Source organism: Salvelinus sp. IW2-2015, linkage group LG31 (genome assembly GCF_002910315.2).
Source record: "Salvelinus sp. IW2-2015 linkage group LG31, ASM291031v2, whole genome shotgun sequence".
Classification (NCBI taxonomy): Eukaryota; Metazoa; Chordata; class Actinopteri; order Salmoniformes; family Salmonidae; genus Salvelinus; species Salvelinus sp. IW2-2015.
In genome coordinates this window covers 25,956,489-25,980,993 of record NC_036870.1, presented here as the reverse complement: position 1 = coordinate 25,980,993, position 24,505 = coordinate 25,956,489, and the positions used below count along the sequence as shown (strand labels likewise).

The window sequence follows — 24,505 nt, the reverse complement described above, 5'->3', positions numbered from 1 at the left end:
GGGCCTGCCAGAAGTTCCTCAGCTTCCAGGACCTGCCAGAAGTCCCTCAGCCAGGACCTGCCAGAGTCCCTCAGCCGAACCGGCCAGAGTCCCTTCAGCCAGGACCTCCTTGAAGACCCTTTCAGCCGGACCTGCCAGAGTTCCTCAGCCAAGATTCCTGCCAGAGTTCCTCAGCCAGACCTGCAGAGTTCCTCAGCCAGGACCTGCAGAGTTCCGTCAAGCCCTAGGACTGCCAGAGTTCCTCAGCCAGGTACCTGCCAGAGTTCCTCAGCCAACCTCCACGATTCTCTTCTCTTTTTTTTCTTTTGCCTTTCTTCTTAATTATATCTTTTACCTCCTCGTATGCCTCCATGAGGATTTGTGCTTCCGACGGGGAAAAGTACGCGGCTCTAGTTGCCATGGTAAATCAGTTAATCTGTGATCTGTGGCGGGGTCTATTTGAGTGAGCCGTGAGCGCGCACCTATCCAGGTTTGGTTTCACCTGGCTTAATGAATCCGTGTCTGCTCATCCTGGCTTGGTCTTTGTGCAACCAATTAAGCCTGGACGCACATGTTTTGGCTTCATTGAGCTCAGCTGAGTCATTTATCCCGGATGTCTTAATTCTACTTTTGTGCAACAGGCCCCAGAAGGGAACAGACAGGAGCGATAGAACAGGACAATACCAAACATAAAATAACAGTGGTCAGTCACGTGGACATTCACCCTGTTCATAAGTCGCTTAAAAGTGTCAGGTGCATTACGCAGGCCAAAACTCGTAACCAATACGAGTACAGACCAGAGGGTGTAATAAAGGCAGAGATTTCATGTGCCCTACTTGTCAGTGGCACCTGCCAATAGCCCTTTAACAGGTCAAATTTGCTCTCAAACTTAGCTTCTCCGACTTGATCAACGCAGTCCTCCATCCGAGGAAGAGGAAATTAATCTGGCTTAGTGACACTGTTTACCTTACAGTAGTCTGTACAAAATATGTTTGTCCCATCCGGTTTACTGACCAAGATACAGGGAGAAGCCCAACTRGAGAAGGAAGGCTCTGCTATATCACTCTTCAGCATGTACCTGACCTCAGCATCCAGACAATGCCGTTTCTGTGAAGAAACTCAATAGAACCGCTGACGAATGGGGTCAGTATCGCTAACGTCAATATCGTGTTCTATTAAGCTTGTACGTGTAGGTGTATCAGAAAACAAACCTGGAAATCTCAGAATCAGACCGACCATCTCTTCCCGCCCATCAGCAGGTAAATGAGCGAGAAGGCTGTCTAAAATATCCAGTGTCTCTGAATTTTTCAATCTACCCTGCAGTATGTAATCGTCGGGACCAGGAACATCTTCCTCCTCATGCATGGACCTAGCATGACAAGAACCCAGCGAAATATTGGTATCAGCCAAAAAAACAAAAACAGTTTACCATTCTCTGTAGACTCGCACTGTTCAGCCTCAGAGGAACATGCATAATAGGGTTTTAACAAATTTACATGGCACAGTTGGTGTGCTTTTTTCCGTTCTGGAGTGTCAACTAGATAGTTTTGCTCAGTGCACTGGCGCACAACCGTATATGGACCTTGAAACTTGACTTGAAAAGGAGAACCAACAGTTGGCAGCAGAGCAAGAACCTGGTCACCTGGACTAAAGTGACGAGGCTCAGTTCGCCAATCAAATATGCCCTTCATCCTCTCCTGTGAAGATGATAGCTTCTTTAGCCATTTCACCAGCGGCGTACAGGCGTCGCTGGAAATCACACACATAAGATAACAGRGACTGGGGGGGCTCGGGAGACTTCCAGTCATCCTGGAGAACAGATAGATGTCCAAACACAAGGTAATTTGGACTGAAACCCGTGCTCTCCTGTGAAACCTCCCTAGCGGCTAACAGTAACCAAGGCAACCCCTCTTCCCAATCTTTCTCAGTACAATAAGCTCTCAACAAAGACTTAAGTGTTTGATGGAAACGCTCCTTGACTTTGCGCGTGATAGGCGCTATACAAATTGTGTTTAATATGGAGCTGTTGGACCCTGACCAAACAGTTTAGAGGTGAAATTAGATTCTTGATCACTCTGAATGAGCTTAGGGATTCCAAACAGTGAGAGAAACTGAGTCAAAGCTTTTAGCACAGACTTAGTCGTGATGGACCGGAGAGGATAGGCAGTAGGAAACCTAGTGGTCTGACGCATCACAGTGAACAGGTAACTACTACCCTTTTTAGAACGAGGCAAAGGACCAACGGTCAATAATCAGATACTCAAAAGGTTGGATGAGTACAGGAACAGGAAACAGTGGTACTGGCCTAACAGCTTGATTAAGTTTACCAGGTAATTGACAGGTGACAAGTTTTGATTAACTCAGAAACATCCCTCTTTATCTAAGCCAAACGAAATGTGTTAATATGCGATTGTAGGTTTTCCTCACACCCATATGTCCAGCAACGTCATTGTGGGAAGTTGTCAACACCAACTCACGAAGCTTAACTGATACACAACCTGACTAATCGCCTCCCCCAGAAAACACCTACCATGAGACACCCACTTTCTCATCAGGACATCCTCTTGGAGAAAATAGCCATGGGCGACATCTCCCAACTGTTCCACAGGCACAATTTGGTCACGCAACTCTTCTAATGTGGGGTCAGCCCATTGCGCCTTGATTAGATTGGAGCACAGATAACAGGATAAAAGGGAAAGTAGTGACAGATTTCTTTGTGGGATTCTTGTTAGCCGGGGCAGTGACCAGGTCGCCTCGGCTCATAGAACACGTCACTGCACATGCAGAGAACACCACTGGGGAAACTCTGCGCACTCATCAGGAATCCCTGCAAATGACGGCTTAGCGGAAACCACTAGAGATGGAAACCCGACAGGCCATACACACTCACCAGCCAAGTTAATCCCAAGGATAACGTCGATACCCTCAATAGGCAACGAAGGACGCACCCACACAACAACCTCACCTTTCACCAGTCCACAAYCCAACATCAGTTTATGCAATGGAACTGACAGTGTTCAAACCTATTCCCCTGATTAGAACAATATTCCCCGAATCAGTCTCAGTAGAGAAGGGTAATACAGACTCTAACACAAAAGATTCAGAGGCACCTGTGTCTCTCGATCGTCACTGGCACTAGGTTCTTACTTCCTAACAGACACAAAACCCTCCGTAATGAAAAGTAAATAGTCAATGGGTCAATATGGACTCACACATGCCCCTGGGCATGAGACAATGTGTCAGGAGTGAACTGATATGGAACAGGCGCAGCTAACACCGTAGGCTTAGATTTAACGTAAGCGCAAGTACTGGATTTACCCCTAGCCCTGAGAACCGGACATTCATATTTCCAATGACCCAAACCTTGACAGTAGTGACCAAAGTCAGCTTTACCACGGGAGTCAGGCTCAATCCTAGTTGAATGAAACTCTGCCCGTGAACCAAAGTATCTCGGTGAGCGAGGCCCAAATCTCTCCAAATGCCCCCACCCACTCCGAATATGAGGCACTGCAAAGACACTTGAGTTAAAGCATACTCGTCCGCCAAAACTGCAGCTTCAACGACAGTCTACTTTTCGTTCGTTAATGTACSTGGCTATATGATCAGGGATTGTGTCCTTAAATTGCTCTAGCATAATCAGATCACACAGCCCTTGGAAGTAATAACTGCAGAGGCGGAACACCAGCGATTAAACTGAAGATAACTCTCGCACAAACTCAATATGAGTCTGTTTATTATCCCTTTTTAAAGTTCTAAATCGTTGGCATTAAATCGTTGGCAGTAAGCCTCAGGGACCAATTCGTAAATCTGTAATACAGCCATTTTAACCTTATAACTGACACTGTCAGCTACACTAAAAGCTGAATATGCTTCCTGCACTTTACCAGTCAACACACACTGCAACGTTAAAGTGCGGTCAGAATCAGACCAACTCCTAGCGTCAGCAACACGCTCAAACAACGAAGAGAATGTCTCAGGGTCCTTCTCATTAAATTTAGGCAACAACCGTAAGTCCCCAACAATATCAAATGTGTCCGGGGCACAACCAAAAGAGGAACGACCCCTAGGTAAATCTGGGTCACCTTCCCAGGGCAAACTCTCCCGAGAGCTTTCCTTCCCTAACCAACTCTAGCCGCTCTTGTTGCAGCTTGATTTTAGCACGCTCCAAATCCTGTTTAAACGCCAATTCCTGTTCATACTTTACACAGTCATGCTCTAGCTTCTCACGATCATGCTCTAACTGTAACAGAAKCAGTTCTTTCTGCTGTTCAAAAAGACTACTAGGGCTAACAGACGGTGCAGTCATTGTAACGAAACGGGGAGACGGAGAGTCATCAGCAGAGGCTGCCCCAGTGGTAACTTCAATACCATTCTCCATCAGATTGTCCTTCAATATCAACCTAATAGAATTTAGACATTTATTACTAATTTCAACCTTGTAGTGTTCAGCAATCTTCAACAGCTGTTCTTTAGTACATAATGCTAACAGTTCCTCTGATGGAAAGCGAATGAACTCATCTACATAAGACACCATTGTCACAAGAAAAKAAAATAAAAAATCTCGCTCTTCCCCTCTGCTGARCACACCAGACCACAACCAGAGAATGAATCACACTGGGCACCACAGAAAAATAAACAAAATAACCATGCCCAATGTATTCCAAAGTGAAACACATCGCTAACACAGAACCCAAACTGGCTGCGCACATGCGCCATCGTGCACAAATTAATTTTGTCCCCCTACGCCAAACGCGACCACGACACGCAGGTTAAAACTTCAAAACAAACTCTGAACCAATTACATTAATTTGGGGACAGGTCAAAAAGCATTAAAGATTGATGGCAATTTAGATAGCTAGCTAGCTTGTCCTATTTAGCTAGCTTGCTGTTGCTAGTTAATTTGTCCTGGGATATAAACATTGAGTTGTTATTTTAGGTCCTCTACTCCGACAATTAATCCACACATAAAATGTCAACCGAATTGTTTCTAGTCATCTCTCCTCCTTCCAGGCTTTTTCATCTTTGAACTTATATGGTGATTGGCATCTAAACTTTCATAGTATTACYACAACGACCGGCAACACAGTGCGTGAGCCTAACAGGGGAAAAAGAAAGGCAATAACTCCAGGTAGCAAGTTTCACTACCATACCCAAATCTCCCACTGAGGTACACAGCCAATTGTACTCACCTCAGACTGATGTCCCAACAGCAAGTAGAGCAAGAGTCTCCAGCCTGGGCAGGGGCCTGGAAACTAGCCAAAGTACTCCAACGCAGCACACAACCAACTATCCACCGCAGTGGCAAGTTTACCAAACAAACAAGGGCAACCAATACCGGGCAGCACACATTACAACTCAAACAAGCACCTACAGAGTTAAACATTAACTTGTCACGCTCTGACCTTAGATATCTATGTTTTCTTTATATTTTGGTAAGGTCAGGGTGTGACGAGGGTGGGTACGCTAGATTTTGTATTGTCTAGGGGTTTTGTATTGTGTAGGGTTTTGTAGGTCTAGGTGATGTGTATGTTTATGGTGGCCTGATATGGCTCCCAATCAGAGGCAGCTGTTTATCGTTGTCTCTGATTGGGGATCATATTTAGGTAGCCATTTTCCCTTTTGTGTTCGTGGGTTCTTGTCTATGTGTAGTTGCCTGTCKGCACTCTTTTGTATAGCTTCATGTGTCGTTTTGTTATTTTGGTTAGTTTGTTCAGTGTTCATTCTTAAATTATTAAAGAATGTACGCATACCACGCTGCACCTTGGTCCGATTCATACGACGAACATGACATAACTCCACGTTTTCTCCCAAATACAATACCTTAAAGATCCTGGATGAGCCCCTACTTGTCATGAACCGGCTCGGAGTTCGTAACAAAAAGGGAGACAACGTGGAGATAAGGAATAACAAAATATATTTAACTGAAGTAACGTAAATACAATTAACAATGGTGTGTGTAGTCAGTAGTGTAAGTGAGTGGTTGCGTGCATAAATATGATCATGAGAGGTGTTGAAAGATGCCACAACCAAAATCTGTGTCTGCATGGAGAGAGTCTCCCCAATGAATGGGGAAGAGGTGTATTYATCCCGGGACACACCAGAGCCCAGGTGTGTCCCATTTCGTTGACGACCCTCCAGGCTCTGTCACATATTGCATCTGAGCTCCTAGAGTGTGCAGCTCTCCTTTTCTCTTTTCAACTGTCCTTGATTTACAACAGGGCGTGAGGTGTTAACCCCCACCAGTTCCCTTCTCCCCCGTCTGCGGGTGAGAGGGGGTCTGGTTGGAGTTAATTATTGCAAAGCTGATCTGACCTATTTGGATCCTTACAGGACAGTCATGACAGCGGTATTGAATGTGTCACTGTCTGTCACCTTGATTACTAAAAATGATCTCGACATGTGCACCTACATTGTAAACTTTCATTCATAGGCTAGGTTGAAGCAACCTCCTAATGGCTACAGGGTACATTTAAGTGTCATGTAGTAGCCTAAACCTCTCCATGTTACATTGAGCTGGGTGAATGGAATATGAATGACAGTCATCCAATATGCTGTAAAAGAAATAAGGCTATGCTCATGAAAAAAAAAGAATCCTCCCTCATCTTAAACGGCACGGACCGCATCTGAATTTTACCCACACACCGCTAATGTGATAGAGCAAGTGAAGTTGAAGTAATGGTAGTGGATGCACCAATGCCCATAGTGTATAGGCATATTTGTCAACCAAAAGAACCGAACATGCTGTATGTAAATGAAGTGGAATTTGTGGCATTCATTGCAACTGTGATAAACTGCACGCACGGCTCAAGTAGAAAGGCAATCAAAGCAATTTGACATTGTGGCTGTGGCAGAAAAGTATCCTGACCTGTGTTCGAATACTCATACTAACCGCGCTAACCATACTATTTGTGACGTAAATTGAGTATATAGTATGCTTATTGGTCAGAGTATGGATATAGTTAGTATGCCAAAAGTTCCCGGATGTTGTACTACATTCGCCAAAATACGACGTATATAAGCAGTGGACACTATTTCCGTGCTTTTAGGGCCCATAATGCATTTCTTTCGAAAATGGGCGTGGCTTCACATTATTTTCAGGCTGCAATCTGAGGTACAGTTATATCTAATGAACTTATCCTCTGCAGTAGAGGTAACTGTGGATCTTCCTGTCCTGTGGCAGTCCTCGTGAAAGCCAGTTTCAACATAGTGCTTGATGWTTTTTGCAAATGCACTTGAAGAAACTTTCAAAGTTCTTGAAATGTTTCGCATTGACTGACTTTCATGTCTTAAAGTAATCATGGACTCTTGTTTCTTTTTGCTTATTTGAGCTGTTCTTGCCATAATATGAACTTGGTCTTTTACCATAGAAGGATATCTTTTGTATCCCACCCCTACCTTGTCACAACACAACTGATTGGCTCAAACGCTTTAATTCCACAAATGAACTTTTAACAAGGCACACTTGTTAATTGAAATGCATTCTAATGCATCTGGTTGAGAGAATGCCAAGAGTGTGCAAAGCTGTCATCAAGGCAAAAGGTGGTGACTTTGAAGAATCTCAAATATAAGATATATTTTGATTTGTTTAACGTTTTGTTTTGGTTACTACATGATTCCATATGTGTTATTTCATAGTTTTGACGTCTTCACTATTATTCTACAATGTAGAAAATAGTAAAAATCAAGAAAAACCCTTGAATGAGTAGGTGTGTCCAAACTTTTGACTGGTACTGTAACTACCCAACTTTATTGACTTGATTATTCCCGTCATTCTTATCTTAGCTAAATGGTATAGTCGTTGTGCTTTCTCAATGGACATTTCGGGTGCTTTCTAAATTCGCTCTGGCTATCTACTCCGATTTCAGAGAACATAACTTATGAATTTACGAACGCTCAACACCCGTTGAATATGGCCGGTGTCAGTAAACTTCAGCAAAAAAGCGTAACATTTTGAACTCTTATTATGGTGGCGATTTGACAAAATTACATCATGGTCTTGAATTGGACTCGCATTTTTCTGGTCTTGGTCTAGAGACTAGACTCTCGGTCTAGAGACTAGACTCTCGTCGGTCTAGAGACTAGACTCTCGTCGGTCTAGAGACTAGACTCTCGTCGGTCTAGAGACTAGACTCTCGGTCTAGAGACTAGACTCTCGGTCTAGACTGTCTTGGATCCCTTGTCCCTCTCCCGGTATTAACTTTATCTGCAATAAATAAATTTGATGGAAACCCACCGGGTGATCAAACTTGAAGTGTTTGCCGCGCACACTTGTGTTGCAGCTGGAGGTGGAGGGCTGGAGCGAGCAGGTAATGGCTTCCCTTGAGAAGGCAAGAACGAAATGTATGTCAGGAGAAGTGCAGTATTATCATAAGGAGACATATACTTGGATTATGGAGTAGGAATGGAAGGCAAAAGAGATGTAGAGGTTGAAGAGAGAGACGGAGGAAGAGGGTGAGCTTGAATTTGTTAAAAATTTTGGAAAAATGTCAGAAAGTATAAGCAAAGTAAGCTGTACACCGGATTGAAGACAGGAGGAGAAATGGAATTGAATGAGGGCGAAGTATCGGAGGTGGTAGGTGTAGTGAAGTTCTCAGAGCCCGAGGATTGCACTAAGGGTCAGGATAAATATGAGTCTGATGGTAGGAGTGACATTTTTGGAAAAGTGGACTCTTGCCTTTTGGCTGAAAATGGAGTTAGATGCTTTGGAATCAGTGAAGGTAACCCCAAGTGGTCTTGTGATAATTGTTTGTGTTTCTGTTGGTCAGATGGAGCAGGTGCTCCGCATCAAACGACTGGGGACAAGAGATGTGAATTGTTTTGCTCTCAAGAAAGGGTGCCATTGAAAGGAGGGATTACTGTGGTAGCGGTAAATGTGGCAGTGGACCAACTGAAGGGGGAAAAAAATCATTTTTAGGGGGGGGGGGGATTTTAACATTGATTGCAGATAGATTGTGGCTTACATTGATGTAATTGTATGCATCATTTCYAATCCCCCATATATTTTTTGTAAATATAAAATATGTTGTTTGTGATGCTCGTCGTTTGGTGCGACGCAGAGAGGGTGGCGTGAGTGGAGAAATAGAAGAGTCGTTGTCTGTTCTTTTGAGTGTTGATGTTGAGTCTTTGCCCGACTAAGTGATGTTAGGATATATCAGTTATCCCGCACACACTTTTGTACCAAATAATGACATTGTTACAGGTGTCAAGCTTATGGGCATGTGGCAGCAGTGTGTATGAGGGAGGTTCCTAGGTGTGAGAAGTGTGCAGAAGGGCATGAGACAAAGGAATGTGTAGCATTGGGGAAAGTAGTGGTATGTGTTAATTGTAGGGGTGCCCATTGGGCTGGGGATCAGAAATGTCCGATGCGAGAGAGGCAGGTTGAGGTTACCAGGGTTAGTTATGCAGAAGTTATCATATGCTGAAGCAGTGAATAAAGTAGAGGAAGATTGGTCAAGGGGGAGGGATCCTAATAGGAGTGTTGTGAGTAGTAGAACTGTACCAGTACACAGMGATAGGCCCTCAAGTAATATATGTTTCAGTAAAATKGKATTTTTAGCATTTATAGCAATGGTTATCAACTGTACTGCAGGGATGGAACATAAGTAGCAGAAAATTGAGGTTGTGGTGGCAGCTGCAGAGAAGTATTTGGGTGTACGAGATTTGACGTCAGAAGAGTTACAGGGTGTGTTGTGTGGTGGTGTCCCATCCTTTCAGGCTGTTGGCCTGAGGTACGACTAGATAGATTTAGTGGAGTAGGGTGGTGGATTTTTAATGAGTGTAGGGTTAGTGTGGCCAGAGGCAGGGAGAAACTAAATCCTACCTGCTGTTGTTCTTAAAAAAGATAACAAAATATTTGAGACTATATCTAATGACGTTCTACTCAATATACTCTTTAAAACTAATTTCATGTATCCCCTTCTCCCTCATACTAGATCATCTATCTTTCCCTCCAATAATGTCCACACTGTATCAATACATGCTCCACTGTCTGTTTCCTGGCAATACTCACATTTTCCTGATGGATGCTTTCCTATCACATGTAAGGTCTTATTCAACTGGCYGTGTCCCACCCTTAATCTTGTAAATATAGTCTCCTCTCTTCTGTCCCTTCCTGCTGTTCTCCCCTCCCCAACTTTCCTCTGTACTTGAAATAAATACCTGCCCTTAGTATCTCTATTCCACTGCTCCTGCCTTTTCTCCACCAACACTGTCCATATCATGCTTTTCGCCTCTRCCTTGCTCATTGAAACTACCACATCAACATCCCCACTACTTAGTGCTTGTTTAGCCAGTACATTAACTGCCTCGTTCCGCTCCACTCCCACATGAGCTGGGACCCATGTAAATATGATCTGTATCTGTATACCCATTTGTTTACTCCTGCCAAGGGTTTGTAGCAGGTCTTGTCTGCTATGTGATATAAAGGACTGGAGACTCCTTAACACTGCACATGAATCAGAGCAAATAACTAMTCTTTCTGCACTAACTTCCTCCACCCACTGCAAGGCCAACAGTAGGGCCATCATCTCTGCCGTATATACAGCCACATGATCTTTCGGCTGCATATTTTCCGCCATTTTCTTCAAATCTGAAAACGTTGTGAAGCCACGCCCATTTTATGAAGAATTGCATTATGGGCCATATAAGAACGGAAATAGTTTCCACTGCATGTATACTTTGTATTTTGCACGAATTTAGTACGACATCAGGGAACGTTTGGCATTATAACTTTATCCATATTATGACCAATAAGAATACTAAATTCACGTCAAAAATACTGCGGTTAGTATGAGWTTTCGAACACAGATCCTGCGGTTAATATGACGCCCGTTGCTCATACCTGATCCAGACCACAGATTGTGGATTTACTGTAACATATTTTCCTATCATGGGTTCTAGGTCCATTTATAGGGAAAATGTTGGAAGCCGTTCCTAGACTAACATCGGAAGCAAGTGAGTGCGCACTTTTTTTATGGGTGCTTTTTGTAGTCTATCCAAGTCCTGCCTTGTTATCTCTGATCTTTATTATAGCAGATGTAGCCAATCCCCTTACTGTCTTTAAGCTGATATCAAAAACAAATGGCAATCAAGAAAGTAAAGTCACCACAATATATAGTYCCAGGAGCGGAATGATGACATACAATGAATACAATTCAAACAGCTGTCAAGAGTTTGCAGAATAAGTTTGCAGGATCCTCTAATTGTACTACTGATTGTTTTAAACCAGGTTTGCACTAATGATGGAAGATGAAAAGCATATACAGGTGGTTGCAGTAGCAGCATCCGAGAAGCCCGCTCCAGCCATGCCCCACGCAACAACAGTGGCGGAATTCGGAGTCGTGGACGCGCTGGTGTGCTCAGCCCCCTACCACCCCGCTGCATCCCATCTGTCTGCTTGTTGTCATGGAGGAGCCAAGATGGCGTTCCTGGCCTATAGCCTAGGCAAACGGGAAATAAATCAGTATTTTAGCATTAAAAATGCTAAATTATTATCCGTTGCTGCCGTCATTCTACTCACCTTGTTTCACACCGTTTCTCGGTATTATGGAGGTAAGTGACTGGCTCCTAGATATATTGTTAGGTAGCCAGCTTGACACAGACTCAACTCGGTGTTAGCGGAACTTGTAGCTAGCTAGTAAACTAAAGTTACCTTCCCTCTGGTCATTTTTGCTCACGGTATTTGCAATTACAAGGAAACATGAATAAACGTGCAGTAGCCTGAATTAACGGAATAAAGTAGCTAACTAACATTAGCTAGCTACATTGTTTCAGTGCAGGTGGATACTGGATACAGTCAGTAGCATCGGAAAGGAGTCGCATCGTCGTGAACTAACCCATGTTTACATATTATAGCCGTACACGATAACTGGCTAACTAGGTAACTTTCATGTGCATTGAAGTCTTCATATATACAGCCATTGATTTAATTATACTGAACAAAAATATAAACGCAACATGTAAAGTATTGGTTTCATGAGCTGAAAAAACATCCCAGAAATGTTCCATATGCACAAAAAGCTAACTTCTCTCAAATTAATTTGTCTAACGTTATCTGTCAGCTAACGTTAAGTAGCTGGCCAGTTAACTTTCACATTTCTAGCTAGCTAGCTTCTATATAATTCATACTAGCTAGCTAATTAACCAACTGCACATGCGTGGCTATTAGCTACCATGCTAGTTATCATGGTTATTTACAAGAAGTTAAAATCTGTCTTATTACTGTTGGTTGATAGTGGGAATCATAAAACAATTTATTGTAGATGGGTAGCCTATGTCTTATGAATGGTAATGATCCTGCCTCAGCCACAGAGGAGGYATGATCCTAACTGGACATTTTATAAGTTATTGTTTGTATCTGACTGGCAAGAATCTGCCTCCCGAAGATGCCTTGCAAACATTGGTCTTTGTTTATGGAAGGTGTGGGACACTGGGCTTTCTGTTTGTACAATGATAACAGCTGCTGTTGTCTGGCTGGCTTTGACTCCGGATGCTCTTGACTCCTCTTGCCACCTGTCATCTTCTGTGTGTTTGCGTTGGTGAATTGGCAGATGGGTCTATTCAACTAGAACACAAGTTAACGCCAGGAGGTGTCCTTTAATGGAAAATGTTAATAGATTAATTTGTACCGCAGGCTGCAATGCTGCCTTGGCTGAACCATGCATTGTGCACACTGCATACTGCTGCATTTGAAAATGACTAGTGTAGAGGCAGCAGGTTTCATATGTCCCTTTGTGTGTTTTGTATTGGCTTGCTGGGATGTTCTCTCTGTCTTCCCCTCAGGCGGAGACACGTGTGAGTGGCTGCTGTCCAGTGGGCGGTACCTAGGAGAGACTGTATGGCAGCCCTATGGCTGTATGATGCACAAATACAAAAATACGTGAGTCACACCCATGAGGGGAATGTATCATGTGCATGTGTAAAATTTAGATGGCATCTTTAACCAAGCCCACAACCACACAATTGCAAAAAAACTAATTTCAGTTGTTACTATGTGCAAGTGATTCATTAGGTTATTTTTTACTCTCACAGTGAAGCAAAGACTTGCCTTGCTGAGAAAAGGGTGGCCTTCGTTGGTGATTCTAGAATACGGCAGCTATTCTATTCATACATCCAAATAATCGATCCTGCACAAAGAGCAGATGGAAGAAAGGTAGGCTTARTACCCCTGGCATAAAGCACACACACAAAATATTTTTTGTTTATATTCATCCCACCATGAATCTGTGAGCTTTGGGCTGAATCCTAATTTCAGATCTCTGCCCGTGACTCATTTTCCCACAAGGCTCCCATTGACATCAATACATGATTGCTCAAAGGTCAGAGTTAAATTGGGGTTCAGCCCTAAGTGCATATAAACAATTTATATCCATTGTATTCCTGAAATGGGATAGGTAATTGCTGTACTATGTCATGACAGCAATGGTCTACTCTTAGATAGAGAAATAGAGGGACATTGACTGTTTTATCTCCTGTCGTAATGTCTGTCCACCAGCACGAGAACATTCTCTTTGAAGACAGGAGCGCTTCAGTCAATGTGGTGAGCTATTTATCTGTCAGTCAACAATAGCGATGTAAAAGCCAACTATTTAATTTTTAATTTTTCTCTGCAGAATCTCTATTTAATTTTTTTTTTTAATGTAATTTAAGGCAAATGGCATGTATTTTTATTTTGGAAGTTTTCCCAATAAGAGTGACTGTTTGCTGTTTTGCTGATAGGACTTCCTGTGGTATGCAGAAGTGAATAACTCTCTGAAGGAGCGCTTGATATCATGGAGAAAGGTAAAGAGAAGCACATTTAACCAGCAGACCTGGGGTGTTTTCATTAGAGCACACATAGCTAAGCGTTATGCACTGAAAAACGTTTAGCAACGAAAATGAGCATTTCTTATTGGAGAGGTTTAGGTTTGTCCCTCATATTTTCAGCCCGTTTCCTTCTGTTTGTTTTCTAGTGAATACACCCCTGGGTTTGTCAGGAGCAGATCAGAGTTCAGTCAAAAGATAAAACATTTCTAATCTGGATCACATCTTTGTTTACTCAACTTCTGTCCTCAAGTGAAAGTGTATACTGTACAAGTGTGATGGTACTGAACCTGTGATTTTTAACAWTGCATTTTTTGCTTGACTGTATGCAATATGTAAGACTATATAGGTATATTTAAGTGCTACTGTATAAATACTGATGTTTGATTGAAATTGAGCCCTTAGAAGAGCATTTGGCTATTTCGGTTTCCCATAAATAGAAGATACAGAGCAATAGTTTTCTGCCATATAAGGTCATTCAAAGATAACAGTGCACGCTGCAAGATTTAATAGGATTTCTTGACTGTGTTGTAGGATCCTTCTATAAAACCAGATGTCRTCATCATCGGAGCTGCCACTGTGAGTGAAGGATGCTCTTTTTCCACTCTGTATACCACTGATTATCACATATCAGCCTGCATAGTTTAGATTAATTTCATAATTGAAATCTATCTTTCCCAAAGTGGTCCATCAAGTTGCATGGGGGCAGCAGCGAGGCGCTGCAGCAGTACAGGGCCAACCTCACAGCCATCTCCTTGCCTCTGGAACAGCTGGCTGAGGATGGGGAGGTCTACTGGGTCTTACAGGGTTAGTGCTTTACTGTTCATTCACTTGTCAGTCAGAGAGAAATTATGATAAGTGARGAATTGATATTGATTAAGCATCTCTCTCTCCAGACCCTGTCCATGAGGAGGGTCTGAGTGACAACAGGAAGATGATCACTAACGAGCAGCTGGAGCTATACAACAAGGTGGTGCTCAGCACTCTGAACAGCAACAAGAAGAACTCCAAGGCCAGAGTCAGGTTCCTGGGCGCCTCGCGCCAGGCTGCCATGGAAACCATCACCCAATCAGCTGACGGCCTGCACCTTCCCGAGAGCACCCGGAACGTGGTAGGTGTTTAGGTGCTGACTGGCCTGGCACCTCTTCCTGCATCTGTGGGATTCATATAACAGCTGGCTTAAGGCTAAAATGAAAACAGAAATAAAAGATTTATGGTTTGAACCAGCTTTATGCTGAAAATAATCAGGCTCTATGACTCTCCAAACCAGCACCTTGTCAAATAACACTGTCCATCCCTTATAACTTTCATTCCTCATTTGACAGCCTCCATGTGCACCTATATTTTCCCTAGTTAGTATACTTAACAAAAATATAAATGCAACATGCAACAATGAAAAAAAAAAAGAAGAAGATTTTACTGAGTTACAGTTCATATAAGGAAATCAGTCAATTGAAATAAATTCATTAGGCCCTAATCTATGGATTTCACATGACTGGGCAGGGGTGCAGACATGGATGGGCCTTAGAGGGCATAGGTCCACCCACTGGCAGCCAGGCCCAGCCAATCAGAGTGAGTTTTCCCCACAAAAGGGCTTTATTACAAAAATACTCATCAGCACCCCTTCTCAGATGATCCCGTGGGTGAAGCCAGATGTGAAGGTCCTGGGCTAGCGTGGTTACACGTGGTCTGTGGTGGTGAGGCYGGTTGGACGTATTGTCAAATTCTCTAAAACAACAGAGGCAGCTTATAGTAGAGTCTTGTGCTCTATAATGCCCCTCTACCCTCCACCAGGCTGCCATGGTGCTGATGAACGCTGTGTGCAACAAGGTCCTGCGGCCCATCGACGGCTCCTGCTGCCAGTCCATGCCGGCCCCCAGCCTCCTCCAGAAACTGATGGCCTGCGTCTTCCTGGGCTCAGCCCTGGTTTTCCTGGTGCTCCATGCTCTGGGCCACAACAGGTACGCTGGTGGGAGGAGCTATAAGAGGATGGGCTCATTGTAATGGTTTAAATGGAACGGAGTCAAACGTGTTTTCCATATGTTTGACGTGCTTGATATGTTCCATTCATTCCATTCCAACCTTTACAATGAGCCTGTCCTCCTATAGTTCCTCCCACCACCTTCCTCTGAGGTACACACTCCCCTGTGGCTCAGTCAGTTAGAGCCTAGCGCTAGCAACACCAGGTGGTTGGTTCGATTCCCACTGGGGCCACATACTGATGCATGCACCTGGACTATTTYGTGTGTTCAGAGCTCACTTGTAAAAGAGACCTGGATCTCAATGTGACTTCATTATATACATAAAGTTTCACTGTACTGTAAGTCGCTTCGAATAAAAGCATTTTGCTAAGTGTCATGTAAATAAATTTAACAGGTGCTGGAAGTCCCGGCCCACGCCCCCCGACGTGGAGAGCGGCGAAGAGAAAAAGCCGGCCGCGGCAGCGTCTCCGCTCAACCACAAGGCTCTGTTCCAGGCCCTGTGTAAGATGGGCCTCATCATGGTCTACTTTTACCTGTGTGACCGGGCCGACGTCTTTATGAAGGAGCAGAAGTTCTACACCCACTCCACCTTCTTCATCCCCCTCATCTATATGTTTGTCCTGGGGATCTTCTACAGTGAGAACAGCAAGGAGGTGAGAGGGTTTGGGATAGAAAGTTTAAGGGAGTTCGGTTGAAAGTGGTGTTTTTGGGAGAGTMGTTTTTTTTTGGTTGGTGTAAGCATAGGCCAACATGAATTCAGAGATCTTTCTGTTTTAAAGGATTTAAAGTTGTTGTTGTTGACAGCTAAGTTCAATTGTCCATGTCTGATCTGAGAGAAGGCTCTATCTCAGGGATTTTTCTATTTCCCACGCAGACCAAGCTGCTGAACAGAGAGCAGACTGACGAGTGGAAGGGCTGGATGCAGCTGGTCATCCTCATCTACCACATATCTGGAGCCAGCGTTGTGAGTTTCACCATTCATTGTCTTTGATTTATTGCTTTGAATATAAACTAAATTAATCATATTATAATTGCATGTTTTACTGCTATGTGTGACAAGTGAAGGGATGTGGGTTTTAAATCAACCTTCCTTCCCAGTTCATCCCTGTGTACATGCATGTCCGTGTCCTGGTGGCAGCCTACCTCTTCCAGACAGGATACGGACACTTCTCCTTCTTCTGGCTCAAAGGGGACTTTGGATTATACAGAGTGTGCCAGGTAACCATAGGAAATAATTTGGTTTTATTAGAGTTAATAAGTAGTGGTTCCAGCTGCTATACCTATTCTAAGGGACAAAACTGAACATCAAATGAACAAGTGTTGACATGTAGTGCCATAGAACAATTCACTTTGAATCAAATACCGAAACATGGATATTTAGCCTCAACTGTATTGATCACATCTTTATAAGGAAACCCTTGATAAGAAAGATTCCTTCTGGCCAAAGCTTACCTCACACAGGTAGACTGTTGGCTGTCATTTCAGCTGCTTGATGCGATTGATTGTTAGCTTTAGTTGGCTAGCACGCAAAGGAGAAGTAGCTAGCTTTCATAGCTACATCCCAAAGATTTGTTTAGCATAGCAACCATTGCAAGTAGAATGAACTACTGACCCATTTGGTTAGCAACTTCAGAATCTTAGAACTAACGACTGGCTTTTGCTCAGACTATTTTGTAAGGAAGGATTAAATAAAACTAATTTACTCAGTATAATGTTTTTAATAAGAACTGTTGCAAACATTTTATTAAAGCAATAAGGCCCCGTGACTTATTGAGAATAACTCCCTCCTAGGGGCTGTTTCCCATCCCTTGGCTTCAAACAAGAAATGCATTTAGGAGTTATTTACACGATAATTCCCGGGTTCTCATGCCTTATTGCTTAAATGTGACCACTTCCTGTGTCTGTTCACTCTGGGGTGAAGTTTCCTCTAGGTACAGATCTAGGATAATCCTCCCTTCCCCAATCCTAACTTCAACAATTAGTGGAGAAAATGCTAAACTGACCCAAGGTCAGCGTTTAGGAGCAACTTCACCCTACTTCTGTCTCTCCACAAGGTCCTGTTCCGTCTCAACTTCCTGGTGGTGGTGCTGTGTCTAGTGATGGACCGGCCGTACCAGTTCTACTACTTTGTGCCCCTGGTCACCTTCTGGTTCGTCGTCATCTACGTCACCATGGCCATGTGGCCCCAGATACTGCAGAAGAAAGCCAACGGTCAGTATGGGTCAGCCATTGTACTGGACAAGTAGCAGTAATGATGGTAGTATTGATAATGATATAAAATAGGGTTTCAAAGGTAAATATCATGAGCAGTTGTAGTGTAAGTAGTCAGTTGAAGAAGTAAAGCAGATGGCCTGCCCTCCACAATCACCTGACCTCAACCCAATTAAGATGGTTTGGGATGAGTTGGACCGCAGAGTGAAGAAAAAGCAGCCAACAAGTGCTCTGTGTATGTGGGAACTCCTTCAAGACTGTTGGAAAAGCATTCCAGATGAAGCTGGTTGAGAGAATGCCAAGAGTGCAAAGCTGTCATCAAGGCAAAGGGTGGCTATTTTTAAGAATATAAAATATATTTTTTGGGTTACTACATGATTCCATATGTGTWATTTCCTAGTTTTTATGTCTTCACTATTATTATATAATGTAGGAAATAGTAAAAGTAAASACAAACCTTTAAATGAGTAGGTGTTCAAACTTTTGACTGCTACTGTATATATACACAGCACATTTGTCTCTGTTTTCCTTTTAAAATAAACAAAAATACTAGTGTTGATTTGTGAAGTAACACTGTCCAGCACATTGAGTTTAGTCATTTGTCTTTTTACAGGTAGTGGGATGTGGCACGTTGGGATTCTAGTGAAGCTGCTTGGGCTGCTCCTGTTCATCTGCTTCTTTGCTTATTCACAGGTGAGTTCATCATCCGSTTTATTCACTCATTTAGAGATATTCTATTAATATTTCAAATTATATTAAAAAAAATTAACTGCTATAGGTCATTTCATAAAGCGTCTCAGAGTAGGAGTGGTGTACTTGATCAGGTCTCCCCCTGCCCATGTAATCTAATTCAGATTTTATCTAAAAGTCAAAACTGATCCTAAATCAGCGGATGTTTAACTAACTTACTCTCTCTTTTCCAGGGGTTATTTGAGAATGTTTTCTCAGTATGGCCCATCTCCAAGCTCTTTGAGCTGAATGGAAGCATTCATGAGTGGTGGTTTAGGTGGAAGCTGGATCGATTTGTAAGTAAACATTTGAAAGTGTTGCGACACTCTTTGGCTGTGTTTAGACAGGCGGCCCAATTCTTTTCTTTTTTTTTCTCTCACTAATTGGTATTTTGACCAATCAGATCAGCTCTGAAAAAGATGTGAAAAGATTTGACATGATTGGTCAACTGACCAATTAGTGAAAAAAAGATCAGAATTGGKCTGCCTGTCTAAACGCAGCCTTTGAGCTGCTCTATTGTATTATATTTTCATGTTAAGGTATCAAAATATCACATCTCTCTTTAGTGAGTTGTGCCAAAAACCTCTCGACTAGATGAATCTGTTGGTCTAGATGAATCTGTTGGTCGATGTTTAATGTTGAAGATCGTTCTATGGGTTGGACAGTAGACTAAGTGGTCCTGTGGCTCAGTTAGTAGAGCAGGGCACTTGCAATGTCAATACTTTGTGGGTTCGATTCCCACTGGGGCCACCCCTACAAAAATGTATGCACGCAGCACTGAATTGTTTTGCATAAAAGCATCTGCTAAATGTTGTTTATTATATTAGTAACTGAATGTGTGTTTTGACTTTGTCTTTCAGGCCATTATCCACGGCATGCTGTTTGCCTTTGTCTACCTGGTACTACAGAAGTGCCAGGGTCTCTCCGAGGAGAAAGGAGAGCCTCTCTTCTCCACCAGGATCTCCAACATTCTACTCCTCATCTCTGTGTTCTCATTCATGGTAAAAGAGAACAACTTTTGGTGTATTTAACCATTCTTAAAGAAATAATACACTCAAACTATCTTTTAGAATTTTGTTTATTAGTCCACTGTTAATACAATCCCTAAATCATTGTGAATGTCAGCAGTGCATTTTTCAAGATGGAAAAATTTCAGTAAAGAGCGGAAACTGTGATTTTAAATTAAATGTAAAAAATGATGCGTTTTGTGTAAATGGAGTGTGGTATTCCTTTAAACCAGTCAGGTGAGTATATCGATCACCTATTCTCATAAAGTTACCCTCATTAACATTCAAATAAATATCAGATGGAAGATATCTCTTAGCTGATTTATGTTGTGCTCCTTGAACACCACTCCTTTCCTAACCAGTCCATGTTTCATCTGTTCCAGACCTACTCCATATGGGCCAGCAGCTGTAAAAACAAGACCGAGTGCAACGAGCTRCATCCCTACATCTCAGGACTCCAGGTAAATACAGTAGGAGGTCAGACCTTGCTTACCATTGGTCTCAGACAAAGCAATGCTCACAGTAGTTTTGCCATACACTGATTACATTTTCTTTATTTGTCAAGTAGTTAGCCCTTAGCTAAGGAGTTGGTGAACATCTTTTAACACTTTAKGCACCTTCTACAAAACATATTGTAATTGACTCAGACATCGATTTCACCAATGTTGACATTTCCAAAGCGCCGTTAAACAATAACTAGAGAAAGCATCACCTTTGGGTAGACTAACCTTTAGGTAGGCTAAATAATGGCACCTGTGGCCTAGAGGGTTTTGTTGAAACTAGCATTTATCTTCCATAAGTATCCCCTCTTAGGCTATGATATACCTAACCCAAAATAACAAGGGAGGGAGTTGCCTTCTACAATAACAGGATGGGTGTACTCTACTGTAGCCCAGCCGAAGAAGAATTAACGTGTCATGGGCTGCACTTCATCTTTAGATATAAAAAACGGTAATGTCCACTCACTGTTTTGCTGCTCCCAAATGAAACAGAGCTGACGTTCCCTTGTTTCTACATATTGGATCATAATTTGTTCCAGCCCCCGTTAGCATTGGGATGCTAGCCCCCCCCCACCCGATACAGTTGGTCCATGTGCTGATTGGCTGGAATGTTTTTCTTCCTCTCAGATCCTAGCCTTCATCTTAATCAGGAACATTCCCGGTTACTCCCGCTCTTTATACAGCTCATTCTTCGCATGGTTCGGGAAGATCTCCTTAGAGGTAAGATGGACTCCGCTGGCAGGGATGCTGAATTTCTGTTTGATACTTGTGAATTTGGTTTATTGCATTGACGTCATGTCATGTCATGTTCTGTACCCAAACACCCTCACCCGCCTGGCAGAGCGGAGGTGATTTCAGTGAAATCACTTAAAAAAAATAAAAATAACTCTCTCTCCGTCCCCCAGCTGTTCATCTGCCAGTACCACATCTGGCTGGCGGCGGACACCAAGGGCATCCTGGTGCTGATCCCAGGCAACCCCTCGCTCAACATCATCATCAGCACCTTCATCTTTGTGTGCGTGGCCCACGAGATCTCCGTGATCACCAACGACCTGGCCCAGGTGGCCATCCCCAAGGACGGGGGCGCCCTGCTCAAGAGGCTGCTGGTTGCCGGGGTCTTCACCCTGGGTCTACTTCTGATGTCCAAGAGCTCTGAAGGGAACCAGGGAGAAGGCCACTGAGGTGAGGAGGGTGTACCACTGTGGGGGAGAGGTAGACTGATTTCTAGACTAATGAGACTGACTGACTGGTTAGTCTTCCATGACCCCAGGGTCGTATTCATTTGGTACCAAACTGAAGAAAATTGACTGATCGATGTGTTCCGTTGAAAACCTTTTAAAACCTTTTGCTATGGTTTGCATCAGTGAATACGACGGAGTTGAACAGACACAGGCCAAGTCAAGGATATGGCACTGCTGTCTGTCTCTCTTGACTGCTCTGCGTACTGGGGTGAAAGTCATACACTGAAGAGGACGAGTTCCCAACTTGGGCCCACACATCACTGAACAGCACATGAATAAGGTACTGACTCCATACTATAGACGTTTACAATGGAAGAAGGGTGAGGTGGAGGATCGGGGGTAATGGTGGGTTTGATGATGTGTGGATTTTTTAAACTAATTGCTCCCCAGATGGCTCCCTATGCAGTGTACTAGTTTTGACTGGGCTCTGGTCTAAAGTAGTGCGCTATATAGAGAAGGGTGCCATTTGGGATGCAGATAGAAACAAATAAAGTTTGCCTTGTGCTGAAAGGTGAGGTCAGCAGTCACCTAGCTCTGAAATCTATGTTTTATGCACATTATTTAATTATTTAAATGAAGCTTCTATTTTATACAGGGTTATTTTTGGTTGTTGCTTTTGTTTTTCCATTTGTTGTGTGTGTGCCCATGACTGCTGTTTGTTTGTGAAAGGAAGTATTGCCTAGATATTTTCAGTTTATTTTGTCACCACAAAGACCACAGCCAGGCCAGGCAGAAGATGCAGTAATGAATTTTCATTGCAGAATCCTGTTGCATTCTGGGTCTGACACGAGCCTATCCTATCGGGGTAAACAACCACTCTGGTGTATGTGTGTATCTGTTTGTGCAGGTTCAGTTGTTTCACCAATTTCTACTAGTATGTTAAAGGAGAAGTGTGGATGTTGTTTCTGTGTTGTTCGTTAGTCATCTTAAAGCAGGCTTCTCAGAGCTACAATAGAACAGGCACTGCTTTGTAAATACATCTAACATACCGTGGCAGGACATCCGTCAAAGCATACTTTCATGTACAACATTAGTTACCACTATGGCGAAGCCACTGCTAATGAGTGGATGGATGAAATGCACCTGACTTAATGCCTTCGTTCTGCTCCCTACTGTTTTCTCTTCAGTTGCCACACGGCATCAGTGCCAAGTTTGCATTGAAATCTGACGCGTCGTGATCAAGGATGGAACTTAAGGATTTTGGGCAGTGGCTAGCTGGGCTAGTAGACTGTAATTTCTACTATCCCGGTTGGTATTCTGTGCTATATTGTAAAACACCAAATTTCACTCGCCGCCAGGCTAGTTAAGCACATTTTCTACTAGCCCAGTCTGAAAAGTGCTAGCATCGGGGCTAGCTTAATTTCCATCCTTGGTCGTGATACTTCATGATGTATTTTAAAGAAGGTGAGTGAATGGAAAGTATTGCTAAAGAATAAAAAGCAGTAGTTCATGTTGAGCCTGTCATTTACCTACAGATGGACAATATACACCAACAGTTAAGCCTTGTTTCAGCCAACTAGTCAAACCCATGTTCTTTGTGTGTATTTTACAATTCAGCCATGTAAGGTTTTTACAAAGGAAGGTCAGTAAAAAAAAAAAATGGTATCGTAAAAGTAAGAGATTTTTGTATATCTGCTACTTCATCCATTTTGTACCTCACCTTGGAGGTAGCCTAAATACAACGGCCAAAATTGTATGGATTTAAGGAAACACTGATTCGCTTCATATCCAGTTGTTGAATCATTTAGATACCACTTTGATCCATTGGTTATAGTGCCCATTATTTAACACCCTTCACAATGTGTAAATCACCTGCTTAAAGCTGGATGTTAAGGCAACTTAGCAGATATTGTAAGTGTACATTAAGAAGACTGCAAATGAGTTAGTTATTTTAGTTTAATCGCATATGAATTTTATCTGTATATTTTCTGTGCCGTGGAAAGGTAACTAGAATTACTACAGGTTCATGTAGCTTCTCAATTAAATGAATTCAATACCATATATTGGTCTGACAGGTCTTGGCACTGAGGCCTATTCAGAAGGCTGTATCCCAAATGGCACCCTATACCTCTTAAACACGGACCCATAGGGCTCAGATCAAAAGTGGTACACTTTGTAGGGAATAGGGTACCATTTGTTTGTTACAATTTGCTTGAAAGTCAAAACATTACACATTTTGATAATTTGATTGATTGATTAAGGAGATTGACAAAATTGCACCGACTGTAAATGGAGGGCAATTGTTCTGAATTTGGTTGTCAGAAAAATAGATACAGGAAAATGGTTATCTACCTTGAATTAAAGTATATTACAGTATGTTATTCACAATTTTAGATTTTTCTGTTTAAATTAGTTTTGGTCAAATTAAAAGAAGCAACAACTATGTATACCCAGAGAAGTTTTATGTAAATTATTTTGTGACGTCTTAAAAATGTGAAATGTACCCATTTTATTTATAAATGCCTTTATTCTGTTGTACATTGTCAATAATACATACCTTCATAAAAATATTGTCTGACTTCTTTGTCCCTTCCTTGTCAACACCGTGAGGTTAATCACTAGGCTGTGTCCGGGAAGCCGGCCCAGAATATTTAGTTTTTGGTCTTTATGTTAACACTACTAAAATTGCCCTCAGGTGGACACCAGCAAGAAAGTGGAAGCGAGGCAGACTAAAAACGCCATGGCAGCGGTGGCTGAGCTATAAGAGATGGGTCTTTTAAAACAGGACCGTGGTGGCTGAGCTGGAAGAGATGGGTCTCTTAGAACAGGACAGTGGTGGCTGAGCTGAGCTGGAAGAGATGGGTCTCTTAGAACAGGACAGTGGTGGCTGAGCTGGAAGAGATGGGGCTCTCTTAGAACGGGACAGTGGTCGCTGAGCTAGAAGAGACGGGTCTCTCATAGAACAGGACACAAGCTGTGGCCAAAGACAGACTACAGTGGCAGAAGATAAGTCGCTGTGCCTTATGTCCGACCCGGGACGAAGAGGATTAAGAGGACTAATTTAATACAACAAGCTGGAGAAAGACGAAGAGAGTGGGCCCTCCTGGCCTGCCACA

General features: G+C 42.8%; 1 protein-coding gene across 3 annotated transcripts in view; it reads left to right on the top strand.

The window, feature by feature from the left end:
- LOC111955427 (N-acetylneuraminate (7)9-O-acetyltransferase) overlaps positions 1-23,960 on the top strand; it is a 38,421-nt gene extending 14,461 nt beyond the window's left edge. Inside the window, exons 1-21 of one of the 3 annotated variants that reach the window (XM_070436500.1) lie at positions 833-10,932; positions 11,207-11,529; positions 12,760-12,856; positions 13,009-13,129; positions 13,472-13,516; positions 13,696-13,758; positions 14,314-14,358; positions 14,463-14,586; positions 14,676-14,890; positions 15,574-15,740; positions 16,156-16,414; positions 16,636-16,725; positions 16,860-16,979; positions 17,816-17,972; positions 18,586-18,665; positions 18,896-18,997; positions 19,562-19,702; positions 20,092-20,169; positions 20,836-20,928; positions 21,114-21,390; positions 21,573-23,960. In XM_070436500.1, coding sequence (XP_070292601.1) covers positions 11,217-11,529; positions 12,760-12,856; positions 13,009-13,129; positions 13,472-13,516; positions 13,696-13,758; positions 14,314-14,358; positions 14,463-14,586; positions 14,676-14,890; positions 15,574-15,740; positions 16,156-16,414; positions 16,636-16,725; positions 16,860-16,979; positions 17,816-17,972; positions 18,586-18,665; positions 18,896-18,997; positions 19,562-19,702; positions 20,092-20,169; positions 20,836-20,928; positions 21,114-21,389 — 2,586 coding nt within the window. In that variant the 5' untranslated portion in view covers positions 833-10,932; positions 11,207-11,216 and the 3' untranslated portion in view covers position 21,390; positions 21,573-23,960. Of the gene's footprint in view, positions 1-832; positions 10,933-11,206; positions 11,530-12,759; positions 12,857-13,008; positions 13,130-13,471; positions 13,517-13,695; positions 13,759-13,949; positions 14,061-14,313; positions 14,359-14,462; positions 14,587-14,675; positions 14,891-15,573; positions 15,741-16,155; positions 16,415-16,635; positions 16,726-16,859; positions 16,980-17,815; positions 17,973-18,585; positions 18,666-18,895; positions 18,998-19,561; positions 19,703-20,091; positions 20,170-20,835; positions 20,929-21,113 lie in introns of those variants that run through there. The other 2 variants (XM_023975655.3, XM_070436501.1) reach the window with 2 other exon arrangements.
- The last annotated feature ends 545 nt before the right edge of the window (positions 23,961-24,505 follow it).